This window comes from Apteryx mantelli, chromosome 1, assembly GCF_036417845.1.
Source record: "Apteryx mantelli isolate bAptMan1 chromosome 1, bAptMan1.hap1, whole genome shotgun sequence".
Taxonomy (NCBI): Eukaryota; Metazoa; Chordata; class Aves; order Apterygiformes; family Apterygidae; genus Apteryx; species Apteryx mantelli.
The window spans coordinates 208831804-208845595 of NC_089978.1; the positions used below are offsets into that span (position 1 = coordinate 208831804).

Consider the following 13792-nt stretch of genomic DNA (forward strand, 5'->3'; position numbering starts at 1 on the left):
TGTTGCTGCAATTCAAAATCATGAGATGGACCCTAAAACTATAATTATCCTTGGTAACAGCAGTTACAAATGTTCACAGATGTGTAACTATATGGGAGCTTGAAAATATGTAGTTAAATTTAGCAAATTTAACTTCCTTTTTTGATAATATTTCTGAACATTTAAAAGTATTTAAAAGTTTGAACTTGCGATTAAGATAAAATTGTATTTCTCTTGTGCCATCTTTTTTTCAGAGTTTGGTAAAGAAAGGTCAGGAAGGCTGTTTTGGTTCAAATGAAGATCTTTCTTATGAATCTGTTAAATGTAAAACATCCAATTTACCAGAAAAAGCCTTATTACAGGTTTGTTGATATTCTAAAAATAATTAATATTTTATTATGTATATTTACTATACAGTATATATTATGTTTTGCTTCAAAAGCTGTGTCTGTGCAATGGAAAGGAAGGTTCTTGTTTATGTTGTTCTGGCTGCTGCACTTTGGGACAGGTGGATCCTTTGAAGTATAGTAATGTTATTCCTTTCTTCGGTGGCAGCTGATCGTATTATCATATTCTGCATGCCTCATCCTGACATCGAGAAGTTTCTCTGAGCTAAGACCGAAAGAGAAAAGGTAGAATCAGAAAGGGAGAACATGAAATCAGGAAATCTGTAGGATAGGTACAGCTTGGAACTCCTGAGAGAAGTAAATGGACTTGCTTGCAGCAGATAGAAGACCATAAGCTAAGCCCCAGCAGTGACAGCAGTTTATTTTCTCAGAGATAGAGAAGACTGTACAGAGATTATGCCACTCAGGAAGACAGTAAAAGCTGCTAGCCCAGAAAGCAAGACTAGGGATAAAGAATCTACTATAGCTTTAAAGAGTGAAAACTTTTTGATAAGCTAACTTGTAGAAAAGAAGGTAGTTCTACCCAGAAGTAAGATGCTCTGGCCAAATAGGAGTCTTCGCGTACAGGTTGGTAAAAATCTGCATAATCGGTAGAGCTTAATTTGTGGTAACATTTAAGGAAAAGGACATGCTTATTAACTAATGGTCATGGAGCCTTCAGTTGTAAAGCCCAGTTTAACTAAGGCCCATTACTGGAAATAATTGCCATTGAAGGATACATTGGAAATACTGCTAAAATGTTTTGATCTTTAACGTCTTACTTACAACCTTTAATTTCTTGCATCTCCACTAATTTAAAATCACAAAAATGTGAAAATGGCATTTAAGAAAAACATGATACACTTTTCTTTTAAATATTATGGACTATAGTGTATTCAAAACTCAATTTTATCCTATGAAGCCTAAAACCAAATGCATATATTTAATTTTAAGCATGTACATAATGCCACTGAAGTCACAGAAATCTTGAATCTGTAAGCTTCTGCTAAATCTTGGCCATAGTTTATAGACCTTATCAGATCGACTTTAATTGTTTATGTCATCCATATGGATTCCACTGGTGGTGCATATGGTCTTCATGAATGCGAGATTGGTTTATTTTGGCTAGATGCATCCTTGGGGCTTAGTCTGTGCTATTTTCTTAATACTGGCTAATTTAGTAGGAAAGAATTTCTACTATTAAATGATTCAGTTATGGGCTGAACTTGGTAATGGTAATACTCATACCTGTAATTACTAAGACTTTGTTACTAATTAAGGAATAATCTCTAGTATGAATCTCTTCTTCAAAAACTGTGCACTCCAAGGGCTGTGTTCCCCCCTATAGAAGTGTGAACACCAGTAAAACAGAGGGAGAGATTTGGTTACTGTATGAGTAGCAGAATGAATGAAATTAGATCTACACTGCCACCTCCTAATGTTCTCATCCCTAATAAGACAGTACCATATTATGAGTGTTTTTTGGACTTTCCCGGTGCGTCACAGCTGAACACCTGAGTCCCCTCAGTATGAAAGAATCACCCTTGAAGACCTAGACAGCTTGCATATATCCATACATACCAAACTTGTCATACCTATACATAATTGTTCAAGTTTTCGGAAGGTCTATGATGCATACTAGCATCCTTTCTTCATTAAAAACCATGAAATAATGTAGTCTTTCTGTTAGTTTCAAAATGTACAATATTGACAATATCATTGCCTTTTTCCAGTTTGGGAGAAATCTGTTTCTTTTGTGTTAATCCATGAGTCCTGTGTTTTTGACATCTGGTTCATCAGCTCAATATATGGTGTTTTAGGCTGTCCTCAGAGATTACCCTTTTTTGAGGCCACAGCCCCATTTCTAGCCTACATTGTTCAAAAGTTACACGTAAACCAATGTGTTCATCTGAAGTTCACCCATCCAGGGAGAATCCAAACTTTACACATGGAGGAAGAACAAAACTTTACAGTTACTTGTAGGAAGATGTCTAGATTGTTTGGGACAGAGATAATTATGATAATTATGACCAGGAATGTCCTCTTTCTAGCTGGAGAAATGTTACCTTAATTTTAACCTGGGTAATTTCTCCTGAGGCGACGTAGTTTCTTGGGATAGCTATATATTTGATTGCTGTTCTCCTAAGGCACTCCCATTTTGATTCAAAGGTACTTTTCTCAGGGCAACCTTAATATCACAGTTATGACTTACTTAAAGTTATTTACAACTATATTGGATATATTATGAGTTGGCCAGGTTAGGTTTACTAACATACATTGGCACTTACTCTTCTATAATTATTTGTGTGAGAATTGTCTCTGTTACAAAAATGTGTTGGGTACCTATAAAGTCTCTACTCCACATATTTTTTGATAGAAGCTTTTGGATTGGATGCCTACCTTGTATGGTTTTTCTATCAAATTTATTATTTGTGTATATAGGATTCTTAATTTCCAAATACATAGATCATCTTCTGCCAAGAAGTGTGAGACTCAGCTTGTAGATTAAGACCACTCAGTTCAGATCTCAAAATACAGGATTCTGTATGAGAGCTGAGAGCTCATTGCCTGACCAAATGTAGCTGTAGGGGGGATCTGCAAATAAGCACCTTGGTTTAGCTGTTTTAATCTGTGAATTGTGTCCCATCCTAGGAGTGAAATCATTGTGATTAATATCTCAAACAAGAAAGAACAGCTGTTTATCTTATCTGTGGTTCTTTTGAGAGGATGATCTATCCTTTTTTTGTACTGGAAACTTATTTTTCTGGGATTCCTCAATATTTGAGAAGGGAATAGAGGAGTGGTTAAGGCTGCTTTATCATTCATGGGTGCTGTTGCCACAGAGAATCAGACCTCAATAAAGTCTACGTACAAGAAAAGCAGAATCTTGGTATAACATACCAAAAGGAACAGCAGCTCTTGTGAGATATGTAGCCATACTTTTTGATTATGGCTACACAGCAGCTGTAAAAATCCATTGTATAATTTTCTGTTTTGTTTATATATAAAATGAAATTTATAGCCTATATAAATCAAATATCCTGGCAAGATCTACTTTAGTGGCTTAGCAGAAAACACTGATGTCTTCCATTTCTAGAGCAATTACAACTCTGAGGTCTGGAGCTGAAATATAAGGTAGTTTGCCAGCCCTGATACTAGTCCCATCACAATGTGTATTTTTGTGTGTTATTGTGAGGAGAATGAAGTAGAATGTGAGAATTGTACTGTTTTTGCTGAAGAAATAATAGACTGGAAAATTAAAAAAAGAGAAAATTGCGCAATCCACACAATTTTCAAGCCTTATTTCTGTGATCCATATATAAATATGTCATTGTAGGAAGAGGACTTATTTTTGTTTATCATTATTTTACATAGTATTTACATGTCCTGTATATCTAAAATCCAAAAGCTAGAGCTAAGGAAATCATATCCCATAAAAGAAATTAGGAACAATTATATTAATGCAGTAGAAGCAACATGAGATGAAAGAAAACAAAAAAACAACTTCAACAATGGATAAGATGAATTCATTAAAGATTATTAGCCAAAAGAGCATTGTAGTAAAGGTGATGCTGGATTTTTCACTAGAGAGTGATCGATATCTCTCAGATTTTCAGAAAACAATTAGTAAATAAGGATAACATTTTCTGAGTATTTGCAAATAAATCATCTGATAAATTTAAAAGTTCTTTAACTAGCAGGATGTCCATTCAGGAATCTGCATTATTATCTCAAATTTTTTTTGTGACTGAGCACACAGGTAAAGGTAAAGAAATGTAAACCTCCTAAATCTAAGCAGTGTACTTATATAGTTTTGTGTTCCTAAAGACAAGACATGCAGACCAGTTTTTCTACACCTTTTCATGTTTTCCTGTATGTAATACATGCCTGTTCAATGAACTGAACAAAATGTATTTTTCTATTCTTATTTGTATATAGTAATTAATTTTGAAATACGGTGTTTAATTCAGTCCTGTGTTCTTATGTTCTTATAATTTGCTCTTCTTTACAGCACTGGAAAATAAAAAGCTATTATGTAATGCAATATTTATTCCTTCTGGAAGGAAACTATGCTCCAATTCACTAAAGGATACAAAAACCTGAAATGAACTTAGGCAGGAGTTAAGCACCAAGATCTAAAATAAAGATCCTTAAAAATATGGTTCAGTATCACTTAACCCTGCAAATGCAAAAGTTTTCAGTATTAAAGTTCCTCAGAACTTGAAGTTTTGCTAAGGCTCTTGGACCCACTCATACGATTTAAAGGAGACTGTCCCATCCTTCACCATTTGCTCTTTTCTTGCCCCAGCACCATCCTCCCCTTTGTGTTCCTAATAGTAATTTTTGTGACTTTGTAGTGAACCAGATCAAGGAACAGATCTATCTGAAAAATAGCCACTTTCTTGTTTTACTGAATTATTTGACAGTTGGATCAATTCCTCAATCCAAGTCACTGTGTGGTGCACAAATACTTGTCTGGGTACAAAGGACGTGGGAAATAAGTGGTGGGGAAATGGAGAAGCAAGAGTAGATCACCCTCTTATGGCAGCAGTTCCAGATTCTGCTGGTTTAAAGTGTTCAGTGAGTCCCAGGGCCTGTCTCAAGCTTAAGCTTATTGGGATCCATGGATGAAACCATTCTTTGCCTGTCTAGCCTGTGCATCTCTAGGCAGTTTTAGGGTATACTGAGTGCGGCAGCTGCTGGCGTTCTTCAAAGTGTAACTGGAAAAGGAACATGCATCCCAGAAGAGAAAGAATCTTCTCCAAAATGTCATCCAGTCCATGCTCCTACCTCTTGTCTTACCTTTCTTCTCTGTTCCCCTTCCTCAAAAATTCTGTCTTCCCAATCAGAATGAGCAAATTAACATTTACTTTGGATAGTGAGGGCATAGATAGTGAGGTGAGATATAGATGAAGACCGTAGCCCAGGCAAGAACAAGTTTTTTGTGTTAACCAGCTGGTGTGCTAGACAGTGTTTGCTTCCTCCTGTCTCTTTTTCTCATGTGCAGCGATGAGCCGAAGTGAGCTGTAGTGAGGTGTCCTGTGGTCACTTCGCTGCAGGAAGGCACAGCTGTGCTGTATTTTTCCTATGGAGGTAGCCCAAAAGGTGTTGGGCTGCAGAGGATGGGAGCTGATTCTCTTAGTTAATTTTGCTGTAAACAGAGGATTAAGGAATGGGATCAACAAAAAGAGGACACCAGGAATACAGAGATTTTGGGAGCATTCCTGGTAGATGTATGTGGAAGTGGCTTGGAAGTGAGCAGGATTGGAGTGTGCCTTCTGGAGGGTTTTTTTAGGATATACAGAGAGATTACGCTGAGACTAAAGTATTTTTGCAAATATTTTTTATGTATGTGGGATAAATGATACAAGTTGTTACATACGTGGGCTGGAAGCTGGGGGTGTGGGTCCGTGGGGCAAGCCAAAAATTGTGGCTTTATTTATGTGTAAAGTGCAGAGGGAACAAAAATTATTACAGAAAAGAAGGGAGTTATCCAGAAAACTTGAGAACTGTTGCTATAGAGCAAGAATACCTGAATCCTTCTATTCAAAATGCTTCAATTTTGTATTAAAAAAAATATGGCTCCCTTGATCCAGAAAGAAATGCAAATCTGGGTGTCTGTCACCTGGTAGTAGTTAAGGTACTCTCCTTTATTAGAAGTTTCCTAAACATTAGTTTCTTTTCCTTGAGCTTTCACTATTTTGCTCAGTACTGTAAGTACAGAAGAAGCTCTTCTCTACTGGCAAGAATCTAGAGCTTCCCAATAGGTAGGTGTCTAACCATGTGCTGCAGAAAGGCCGGTCGCTCTTTCTTTGTTTTCTTGCCTCCATCAACCTTTGTGTTTGCTTTTTGGTAGTTACAGTGCAACATCTTCAACAGGAGATTGTTAGTGGGTGCTGTCTCCGCCAGGCCTCTGGTCTTTGGTCAGGATGTCTTCCTAGAAAGCAGGAGCAACGGAGGAAATTGAGCCAAGGTCTTCTATAGTGCGTGAATCTTGACTTTAGGGTCTCAGTGATTTTAATTTATACGAAGAGTGTCAGATCCTTCTGCAGGTAAAGCTGTTTCTATTTTCTTGTTTCTCTTTAGTAGCTTCTGTAGAATTTGTGTTTACTTTGAACATTCACAGACTGTGGCAAATAAAGCGTGCCTGGACTTCTCAAAGCTGTGGAACTTATGGTAATGAGATTTTATTGTCTGTAGCCCTGTGGAGGACATTTGGCACTGGTTCCTTTCTAAATCAAGGGTATTTGTTTTGATAAATATCCCTGTTATTATGTTATCATTTATTGTAGCTTTTTGTTCTGTTCCCATGCAAAAAATATCTGTCAGTTTATATTTACTGCTGGGATAAGGTCTGTCTTCAGGGCCTGCTGTAAATCATTTGCTTTTAAATTTCACCTTTTTTTGATACAGTTTCCTATAAAAGTCAGCAGCACCATAGTACCCTAAAGTGTTGTTGACGGCAAGTGGCTGCGCTGCTCTCAAGCTGGCTGCCTGGTCTTGATCTGGATCTTACATGAAATTAACGTTACAACAGGCCATTTCAGATCTGAAAATTCAGAGGGCTGTTAGCAAGAGAGTGACAAATCAAAATCCTTGCTTTTTTTCTTCTACCAAGAAACTAGGTCTTATCGATGAATAATAATAATACATCCTATATCTTTGTTCTCATTCTAACAAAACATATAGTTCCATTTCTTCAAATACTTTTTGTGATCTACATCAAAATTCCTTAGAATTTTAAGATAGATTAAGTTTTGAAGTTAAAGAAGTAGTCTAAATGTCCAAATCAGTCAGACTTTCAGTTAGGTAAGCCTGTGATGGATCCAACTATAATCATCGTGGGATGCAAGTCTTTGAAATGATGGGGCTTTCATAGAAGGCATTTGTTATTGAAAAGGGGTTACACGTTTATGTGCTTTCAAAAATCTTTGTAAGTGCCTAACTGCATTATGAACCAGCTAAATATCTTTAAAATTAATATAGCTGTAATAAAATCCCAGGATTCCAGAATAAAAACATACAGCCAGAAAAATCTACTTTTTTGATTATTTTGGACAGATGATATATAACAGCAGCCTAAAAGAACTGTGTTTAAAATACATTTTCCCTCCATTAAATTAATAATGTATTGGATTAGGGAATTACACAGGATTCCACCATTTCCCTTCAGATAAATTTTATATGTGATTTAAGTGGCAAAAGTTAACATTAATGTCTCCATGGTGTTCCTGCCAGGATCTCTGTGCAAAGTCCTACCATGCAATTACTTTCTTCGTTTGCTTGGCAAGAAGTTGAGATTTGTACATTCTGCAGCCTAATCTTTTGAGGAGACATAATTAGAAACAGCTATTTGGAAATTTCAGTGGTGTGATGTGAGGCTTATTTTCATAGGAAAATACATGTAAATTCTTGGGTGTTTTAATGCATTTTTTTTATTTCCATTTGTTGCATCAGTTTGTGCAAACAAGATATTCCTCAGGGCATCATTGAATGTCTCTTGTACAAGATATATTGTGTTTGTAAAATCCAGAGTTTGCTCAATAACCAGGTCATGGCAATGTAGCAGTTGCAGAGGATTTAGGCGCTATAGGCAGGGCTTAGGCAGAATACTACTGAGTCACCTAAGCGTCTGATCGTAGTGATCCACAATCGTCACCTGTTGTCCAGCCCTGCAAGAGCCTCCTGTTGTATTCTGAAGTGGTTCAGAGTGCAGTTAGGCATTTACAGCGATCTGGGTGTCTGGGTATGCGTGAAAATCTTCCAGACTGAATAGCATGGCACTTCTCTCATGAGTCAAGTTTCTGAAGTTAAAATGCAAGCGTGTCATGCTTCCCTGAGCGGACTGACAGATGTCATCAGTACACACTCAGTATGCAAAGGGAGGATAACTGTAGTGATCCAGCCTTGGCTCACCAACCTTGGTATCCTGTTCCTCATGGTAAGCAGCAGAAGATACCCGAGGAACAGACTATGAGAACAGGGTAATTCTAGAGTGGTTATTTTTCATATACCCTTGCTTTAGTTTAGTGATTTCTTGAGCTGAAGGTTGCATCCATATCATCACATTTAATTGCCATTGATGGACCTTTCTTTAAAAATTTATTTAATTATTTTACAACCATTCGTAATTGGCAAAGGATGAGAAAGTGTGGATAAAGTGCTTCCCCTGGTTTGTTTTAAAATTGCAGCCTGTTAAGTTGTTTTGGTGCCTGTATTTCTCCTGTTAAGAAATGGAATTGAATAATAATTTTCTCTAAATAAGAATTTTCTTTCATGATTTCAGTAATTTTGTGCATCTTCCTGTATCTTCTGTCTGACATCCTATTCTGAATTGAAGAGCTCTAATCTTGAATGATTTCCCTTATATAAAAACTGTTCTTTATTCTGATTGTCTTTGTTCCCCTTTTCTGTGTTTTTCCTATTTCTCTGTGTGACCAGAGGTTTATAGGGAGTTCAAGATAGAAACATTGAAGATAGGAGCACACCACAGATGTATATGTGTCAGATGATGTTTCCTGTTTTGTTCTCTAGTACTTTCCTAATAATTCTTAACATTCTGTTTTGGTTCTGAGAATCAATGCCCATTGAGATGACTTTCTCAGAGAACTACATGTAATAATTCCAAGATCTCTTCACTGTGTGGAGACAGCTGATTTAAAACCCGTCACTGCGTATCTGCAGTTAGGGCTGTCTTCTGCTCTGTGTGCTACTCTGCATTTATTGTCACTGAATTTCTTTTCTCACTTTGTCTCATTCCCTCTGTGTCCTACTATCTTCTTGGAACTCTTTGCAAGACACTCTTGAATTTGATTATTCTGAGCATTTTGTATCCTCAGCAAACTTAGTCACTTCAGAGTTCACATATTTATTAGCATACATTATTGTGAAACACTACTGGTCATATCCCTCCATTGTGAAAACTGATGATTTATCTGTAGCTTTTGTTTTTTATCTTTAAATCATTTACTAGCCAATAAGGCGACTTTCCTTTTTATCCTGTGGAAGCTCAGCTTTTAAAGAGATTTTATTTATATCTCATATAAATAGAATTACTTGTATCATCAGCTTTGTTGCTTACTTCAAAGAACTGTAATTGATTTGTGAGGCATTACTTCCCTCTATAAAAGTGGGGTTGATTCTTCCCTAGTATAACATGCATATTTCTATAGCTACTAATTTCTGCTGTTTACTGTAGTTTCAATGGGTTTGTTCAGTAAGGCTTACTAAAGATGAGTTCTCCAGCTCTTCTAATTCTTCCTACATGAAATTCTTTATAAAATTGGTATCATATTTGTCACCATCCAATCTTCTGATACCATGCCTATTTAGAAATAGATTATGTACCTCAGTCGGTTCTTCAAGAATTTCACAATTTATTTCCTTTAAAGCTTTTTGGTGGTTATCATCTGGTTCTGCTTACTTGTATTCATTTTTTTAATTTATTCTAAAGCCTCTTTCACTGATACTTTAAAATTTTGAGAAAGTTTATCAAATTCATGTGACAGATTAGGCTCTATATAAAATGGAGTTGTGATCACTTTTTAAAATGAGATTGCAACAGAGCATGATACCACTGACAGGTTGGTGCATTCTTCCAGACTTTACTGTTTACTGTTATACAACTTCTGTGGCCCACTGAAAATTAAACTCCTTTTGTATAAAGATAATTCTTATATAGGACAGGAGATAACCAATCCTTATTTGGTTATCCTTTTGGTTAGAGACACCTCCTAGGACTTACAGGCTCAATCATCCAGGCCAAAGCCTGGAATCCAGATCAGGAAATGCTTTAGTGACTGGGTTGCTATATAAAATGGGAGTACTGAGAAAGATTTGAGCCACTTCTCTGAAAGAATGGAAAGTGCTTGCCCTCAGGAAGAATTCTGGGATATGGACTTTCAGAGGAAGGGAACATCTTTTTGCAGCCCTGAATGAGGTATCTAAATTACAAAGAATGAAGACATATAAGAAAATTCTCTGCAGCAATTGGGTCATTTAAAGTTGCTCAGTGCTTGATTTTTTTAAAACCCCAAATACCTGGTTTTCCTCATGCCCTGGATATAGAGCTTAGGCAGCTAATGCAAGGTTTTGTAATCTAGTGGAGGAACAGGCACCTGTGTTCTTTTTTTGTACTTATTCCAAAGTTCTTTACAATATGTGGGATATCTGGCATGGCTTCTTAATATCTTGAAAATAGGGATTTTGTTCTATGTAGTTTGGCACAAAATAGAAGGAATTTATACATAGGAGAATTGGGCAAACATAATGTTTACTTATGAATACATTTGTATATTGTATTAAGAAAATGCAAATTTGTTTTATTGTTCAGTACAACAGTAAATATGTTATTTTTTTTTCTAGCAAGAGTATGATTTACTTTCCCAAGAATGGTATTAAATAACAATGTTGCATGAAATCTTTACATATGAAAAATGGTCCAGAATTATCTTCAATATTTCACAGAATCCCCCTTTCCAGCCTGACTGGACTGACTCCAGAGCTAATCAGGATATGGTCCCAGCAACCTCTAATATTACTTAAAATTAAAAAATATATAGTTAAAAGTTACACAGTGGTATTTAATTACTCCTACATATCTGCAGGTTTAGGCTATTTTAATATACACACGAGTCTTGTAAATGCATTACTGTATTTTCATAAAGTAACATTAGTAATCAGTCTTCTTAAAATATTCTGCATATTTTGGATATTAAGTGTATATTAGAAGGAAACATTAAGTACATTTTTAATACATTTTTGCAGGTATCTTAGAATTTTGGAAAAAACAGTTTGACCTTGATTCTGCAAATCTGTATTAATTTGGATTTTTTTTTTAAACTCATACCAGCAGTTCTGTTGATATCACTGAACTTCTTTAGTGAGTAAGGATTATTTGTGGGACAACAAATTTTGAGGATCAGGCCAATTGTTTGAATTTGTCACTATTAATGTGATGAAATGTTGGCAGTGAAAGTTACATTATCAGTGATTCTCCTATCTGTTTTTTTCCTTTTCTAGATAAAGAAAGTATAGCCTTTAAATAGGTTTTATAGGTTGAAACAGAAAATGCTTTTAGATGCTGGTAGAACATTCATAATATTTTTGTTTATTTCTTTTCTTTGAACTTAGTCTCTGTGATAAAAACGGACTCCAACTGGTATATTTTTCAATCCTGTTCCTTTCAGTAGGATTGCATATAGTATGGAAAGGATAGAAGATTCTCTTAAGGAAGGAATATTTCCTTTTCTGAAACAAGTCATTTTATTAAATCATCCCCTTTTGATTCTAACTGTTTTTTAGTGACTCATTTATTATAAAATAAATTTCAGTATAACCAAGATAAACTGTACTTTGGTAATCAACACACTCCACACTTGCACTGACAGTCACTCTTTCTTCACTTCTTAGCCACATTGATTACCAGAGGTGAAACAAAATTTGATATTACTTCCTTACTTTTGCAAAGGCTTTATGTATATTGCTTCCAAGCACAATGCTTATGCCTGTGTTTGACTCAAGATTTGTCTTATATCTGTATAGTTTGAGTGAACTCTGGACATGGTATGCATTCATTTTTCTGGATAATATTTCAAATCATACTCCATATACTGATATAATGAAAAACAGTTTTTATTTTATGTGCTATTGTATGAAATGTTAAATAGCTAATCTGGAAATACTGTTCTGTAAAACACTGTGAGTCTTTGGTACGTTTTCACTCTGACATCGTATTATTGAGGTACATATCTTAATAACTGCTAAACTGAATGAACGTGTATGTGAAAAAGAGTTTTAATGTTCAGTGACATATTAGGGGATAAAATTAGAAAGTCTTTTATATATTTTTTGCTTTGGCCAATTACCGTGTAAAGTTTAAACAGATATATTGGCGTCAGCCATTGATACATTGATACCTTGTGCAGTTATGAAAGTAAGTACATTACAGGCATAAAGTTTTGCTTATATAATAGTTGCTTTAGGAAAAAAGTGGGATTTTATTGACTGTGTTTCTTTCAGGTGATTTCTTTTTCATTCTTACAACTTCACCTTTTAAGTGTTGGGGTTCGTATTAGATATTTACTTTTATATTTCAGCATATGGTATAGTACTTCAGTTCTCCAAATGCTTAGGGATATGGGAATTTTTTTGCCTGTAAATAATCCTGCTGTCTTAAATAAAATTCTGCATATGCCTTTAGTCTTTGAGACTTAAATATATCTTACATTTTCAGATGGTTATAATATAATACATATTTGCTTATGTAGCAAAGGTATTAAAAATGCATTTATTGTATTTTCCCTTATTTTGTTTTAGTGAGCTTCTAAGCTGAAAAATGGAAAATGTTAGCATTCTACTAGCAGAAATACTGTTTCAGACTTGGTCATAAAAATGGCAGGAGAGGAGCTATGGAAGAAGCTTGGCAAATGTTCTTTCAGTCTCTTATTTTTATGGTCTCAGACTGCTTTATCTGAGATTATCTCTCACAACAAAATCTTTTTGGAATGCTATGCTGCCACAATCATTTCCTTTTTCAAAGTGATGTGTAGTGACAGCAGTATATTTTGGAATATTTGACTGCAAGAGATGAACTATTGGGATAGCTTATTTTTTCTACCATAATATTACAAGACCATCTTTAATATATATATTTACCAAGTATACTAGTTACATTAAAAAGAACTCTGAGGTAGAAACTACAAAAACTCTCTTAATAGGTAATTCAAAGTTGAATTTTAAAGTTCTATTTTTAATCTACAAAGGTTTGTTCCAAATCATATTGTCGCAAATAAGTTTAGGAGAGGTGTTTGAACAAGTGTTCTCTTAACACAGATGAAATGAACTGCTGATGAAAAATCTCCAGTTTTGGAACTCATCCCTGTCTTCTCCATCACAGCTTGAATTTATACACTTTTAAGCAAAGCCATCTTTTAATTTTCTTTGTTAAGGATGTTAATGACATTCTGATATAAAAGATGTGGATTAAAGTCCTAAGAAAGAAATCTTAATTTGAAAATAGTTCTGTTTTTTAGGATAGATGAATGTGTCTTGTTTACTGCAGCAGTGACTCTTACTGAACAGTTTTTAATATCATGTATTTCTGTTTTTCCAACCTAGATTTTTCATTATGTAAATTTAGTTGATCTGGCAAGATGTGCTCAGGTTAGCCAAACCTGGATGCTATTAACTCAGAACAGTTCATTATGGAGTGATGTAAGTAACATAATCACTTTCAATATTTTATTTCAATTTTGTTCATTAAAAAAAGAGTGAAACAAGGACGTAGGTTATTTCAAGTATACTAAGGATCTAGGACAAATTATTTATCCCAGAATTTGACCTGTTCTACTCAATCACATGAATAAAAGTAGGAGCAATTCAAATGAAGTTGTCTGTGGTACATCATTATAAAATCAGCGTAACTG

The 13792-nt window shown here is 35.1% G+C and overlaps 1 protein-coding gene across 1 annotated transcript in view; it reads left to right on the forward strand.

The window, feature by feature from the left end:
* The window catches only part of FBXL13 (F-box and leucine rich repeat protein 13), a 104897-nt gene that overhangs the window by 18289 nt on the left and 72816 nt on the right, over positions 1 to 13792 (forward strand). The window contains 2 exon segments of the mRNA XM_067316775.1: positions 234 to 341; positions 13485 to 13580. Of these exon segments, the coding sequence (XP_067172876.1) occupies positions 234 to 341; positions 13485 to 13580 (204 nt within the window).